This window comes from Sinocyclocheilus rhinocerous, unplaced genomic scaffold (genome assembly GCF_001515625.1).
Source record: "Sinocyclocheilus rhinocerous isolate Xijiao unplaced genomic scaffold, SAMN03320098_v1.1 scaffold1630, whole genome shotgun sequence".
NCBI lineage: Eukaryota > Metazoa > Chordata > Actinopteri > Cypriniformes > Cyprinidae > Sinocyclocheilus > Sinocyclocheilus rhinocerous.
In genome coordinates this window covers 221,390-225,787 of record NW_015664013.1, presented here as the reverse complement: position 1 = coordinate 225,787, position 4,398 = coordinate 221,390, and the positions used below count along the sequence as shown (strand labels likewise).

Genomic DNA, 4,398 nt, shown 5'->3' with positions numbered 1-4,398 from the left:
TTGTTTTCTTTGCGCAAAAAAGTATTCTCGTAGCTTCGTAACTTTATAGTTGAACCACTGATGTCACACGGACTACTTTGTAGTACCATCTTGGTACTTCTCTGGACCTTGAATGTGGTAGTTACCTTGCTGTCTATGGGAGGGTCAGAGAGCCCTCATATTTCATCAAAAATACCTTAAATTGTGTTTCGGAAGATGAACGAAGGTCTTACAGGTTTGGAACAACACGAGGGTGAGTAATTAATGACATAATTTTCATTTTTGGGTGAGTAACGCTTTAAACACAACCTTGAAGTCACACTGCTGAATATCAATCAGTTTCTGTAAATTCCAAACAAGAAGGTGAGTTGCTAGCACTTAATGGTTATTATTTAGTGAATGTTCCTCACCTCTGCTCTGCCAGCGCCAGGGATGGTGGACCAGAAGAACCCCCTCCAGTCCTGGTCCTCAAAGATGTAGGGCAGGATTCGAGACAGCATTCGAGCGCAGTTCAGCACGATCTGTTTCTCCTTCTCTGTGGGGCAGCCGGACTCGGCTCCCTGAACCAACTTCTCCACTGCCTGTGGGAATACACAGATACAGAAGACAGTACGAACATGAACACCAACACATCCACATACATGGGAGATTTTTCAGTTTCGAAGTTTATTTACTTTTCTGCTTAGCAATACTAAAAATTAATTAATGCAGAAAGTACATCAGGAAGTCAAATTGCAAGTAAAAACATAAAGGCAAGATACAAATATGCGTAAAAATATTTTAAAAAAAATCTAAACATAATCAAGAATACTATACCAAATAATAATAAGATATACATATGCAAACATATACATACACAGCCACCCACAAATATGCATGCATGCATATACTGTATGTACGCTCAAATTTGCGGACATGTGCAGAAGTGCAATTAACAAATAAATAAAGACCATAAATGTCCACCTTATATTCATGCAAATAAAGGTCTGATCATAAAAATACAATCATAATAAACTTTATCTAATCTATGATGAATCTGTTAAGTTAATCATATTAACTATGAATATGATCCACAAACACAAATGCAATGTGGCACAATATTTTTGTGTTCATTTTAAACAGTGATCTACACTAACATTCAAAAGTTTGGGGTTGGTAAGATTTATTTTGTTTCTGTTTTTAAAAGATGCCTCTTTTGCTCACCAGAGCTTCATTTATTTAATCAGAAATACAGTAACCACTGTAACATTGTGAAATATTATTATTACAATTTAAAATAACTGCTTTATATTTAAATATATTTGAAAAGATAATCAATTAATTCCTGTGATGACAAAGCTGATTTTGCAGCATCATTACTGCAGTCTTCAGTGTCACATGATCCTTCAGAAATCATTCTAATATGCTGATTTTGGTGCTCAATAAACATTTATTATTATTACTGTTCTGTGCTGCTTAATATTTTAGTAGAAACAGTGATACAATCTTTTACAGGATTCCTTAATGGACAAAAACAAAGCACTTATTTGAAAAATAAATCTTTTGTAACTTTATAAGTGTCTTTAATGTCACTTTTGATCCATTTAATGTGTCCTTGCTGAATAAAAGTATAAAGTATGAATAAAGTACAAAGTATATACAGTACAAAGTATATACAGTATATATATATAAAAACATACTGACCCCACACTTATGAATGGTAGTGTATACTAAATCATATCTCTATAAAACTTCTTTTTCTGAAATGTTTTGTATGAAAAGTATCCTATTTTGCTTTCAAATAAATCACATAGCCTTTGATGTGCTTTGTTATCTTTTGTTATTCAGACATTTAGATAAGTGTGAAATACATTTGGGGCCATTGTGAAACTAAACAGAGTACATGTGCATACAAGTTAAATCATTTTTAAATAGTTAAACAATAAAATCTCTTTACTTATGGTCTGATGTCATGCTTTTATTCCTTCAGTACACAGTAAAGCAACACGTTTCTCTCTCTCTTTCTCTCTGTTGTACACTCCTCTGGCAGGATGTGCGTCTGAAGACTATGAAGATTTCTAATCATGCTTTCGTTCTGATGGGCAGCCTCAAACAGGAAGCCCAGGGTTTGAGACAGGAAGGGGAAAGCGCCAGCTGCTTTTCTGTCCCACCAACAACTTTAAACTCACACAATCACTGCATATGTTATTGATGAGGCACTTTCTCTAATGACTGAATGTTAATGCTACACGTATGTCACAACAGGATCTATTTCGGCACAGATGAACGCTACCTTGTAACACAATGTTGCCAGATTGGAGGGCGATTCCTCCCGGACGGCTCGGATCTCAGCGGCGGGCAGCAGGGCAAACACATCCTGAACGGTGGTAGCAGTATCAGCCCAGAACTGATCCCAGAACGCGTCATCTGTGGCTTCCACAGGCTAGGGGTGGGTGAGGAGGATAAGGTTTAATGCAGGGGTGTCCAAACTCGGTCCTGGAGAGGGCCGGTGTCCTGAAGAGTTTAGCTCCAACCCCAATTAAACACACCTGAACCAGCTAATCAAGCTCTTACTAGGCATACTAGAAACTTAAAGGCAGGTGTGTTGAGGCAAGTTGGAGCTAAACTCTGCAGGACACCGGCCCTCCAGGACCGAGTTTGGGCAGCCCTGGTTTAATGCATACGTAAATCCCTTTAACACACACCAGACTGAAGCAACAGCTGGGCTGATCCAATCACTGAATTCATAAATCACATCAATATTTAATTAACAGTTAAAAATAACAATGCAATCATGTTGACCATGCAGAGAACAAGAAACAGCTAATCATTTCAGATCCCCAGTTCAAATCCTGTTTAAAAAGTAGTGACAGCAGCAGCATCCTGTGGTGTGACATGGTATTATCCTCGAAAAACTGTTTTAAACTACATTTTACTGATTTTTATATAATACATGCATTTTTGAGACTACATCGATTATTTTTTAAATAAAATATTCCATTTTATTTATCAACTACCCTTATACACGTATTATTAAATTATTTTTGGATGACTTGACAATTAAAAAACAAAAGACTTCACGTCAGTAGGGGCGGGATCTAAGATACCTCATCTTTTCATTTGATGTTTTCAACAAAAACAAGCAAGCAAGGAAACAAAAAAACAAAAAACCCTAAAATAAATGGTATAAAATAAGATATTCAACTTTAGTTTACATTTATTTAGAGAGGTTTATGCTTAAAACAACTGAAAGGAAATAAAATACGGTTATACTGAAGATATGTTCTCTCATGCAGTTTAGCTCTTTTTAAATGTATCTTGTTTTAAAAATGTTTAGCGGTTATTGCATTCCTACTTAGATAAAAAAAAAGAATAATTTAGTAAGTAAGTAATATATAATAAATTATTACGATAACATTAAAATTCGTAAAAAAAAAAATAAAAAAAAAGAGGAATTTCCATATAAATGAGCAAAATAAAGCAGATATTTACATAATGCAGATAAACACGACACCTGTCTTATTATGGGCACATGTGAGCTTCGTTAATCTGATATAAATACCAGCGATCAGCGCACCCATACGCACATCTATGAAAGCTAAAGTAAGGTTTTATTTCATTGATTATGTGTGCTCTGTGTGTCTGTGAGGTGCTGCAGAGGTCTGGTCGGCGCAGTCTCCATCTGGAAACACACACGCGCTCCTAACAACAGCCTCGAACGGCACCAAAGACACGAACCTGCGTTTTTGTGGTCAGCTGGATCACCGCCTTCCTGAAATTTAGCTTTGAGTCTGTATTTCCCATTTTTCCCAATATGATCGTTTAATGATGAGGCTCGTCTCTAATCCCCGTCACCTCCTCCTCTGCGTGTGTCATCTGCGGAGGCGGCGGTGGTGCGCCAAAGCCACAAACTTCCGGGATGAGAATTTAACATTCCTACTATGGTCAGGGCTTGGTTCATGAATATTAATTAGGTAATGTGTCGTCAGGCCAGTAGGCGTAACTGATTGGCTAAACGGCAGAACGACCGTAAGCGGTCCCCAGTCAGCTGAATTGATGAACCCTTGATAACGCAGGGCTGACTCTTGAATATTACTTAGGTTACGCAACTGGACGCCCAAGAAAGGTTACCAAGCAACGTCAGTCAGCTCATATCAGGGCCGGAGTGGGACTCATTTTCAGCCCTGGAGTTTAATGCCAGACCGGCCCCCTTTGTTGTTTTTTTTTTTTTTTTTTTACTGGCCTTTTCAGTGCCGCCTTTGCGCTTTCTATTATACATTTTTTATCTATTATTTTTTGCTCGCATATCTCCAACAATTACTTTTTTTTTTGTTTTGAGCAAGGTTCTGCTGTCAGGGGAGTCAACAGATAATCACGTCATCATTGCCAATTAACATAAGAAATGGAAAATAAGGGACAATTGTGATTCTTTATCTTATT

General features: G+C 37.2%; 1 protein-coding gene across 2 annotated transcripts in view; it reads right to left on the bottom strand.

Moving 5' to 3' along the window:
- Positions 1 to 3,873, bottom strand: part of LOC107729214 (protein HID1-like) — a 25,482-nt gene extending 21,609 nt beyond the window's left edge. For both annotated transcript variants that reach the window (XM_016539647.1, XM_016539648.1), the window contains exons 1-3: positions 3,697 to 3,873; positions 2,252 to 2,401; positions 390 to 560 (exon numbers count right to left, since the gene is read on the bottom strand). In XM_016539647.1, coding sequence (XP_016395133.1) covers positions 390 to 560; positions 2,252 to 2,401; positions 3,697 to 3,762 — 387 coding nt within the window. In that variant the 5' untranslated portion in view covers positions 3,763 to 3,873. The remainder of the gene's footprint in view (positions 1 to 389; positions 561 to 2,251; positions 2,402 to 3,696) is intronic.
- Between the last annotated feature and the right edge of the window lie 525 nt (positions 3,874 to 4,398).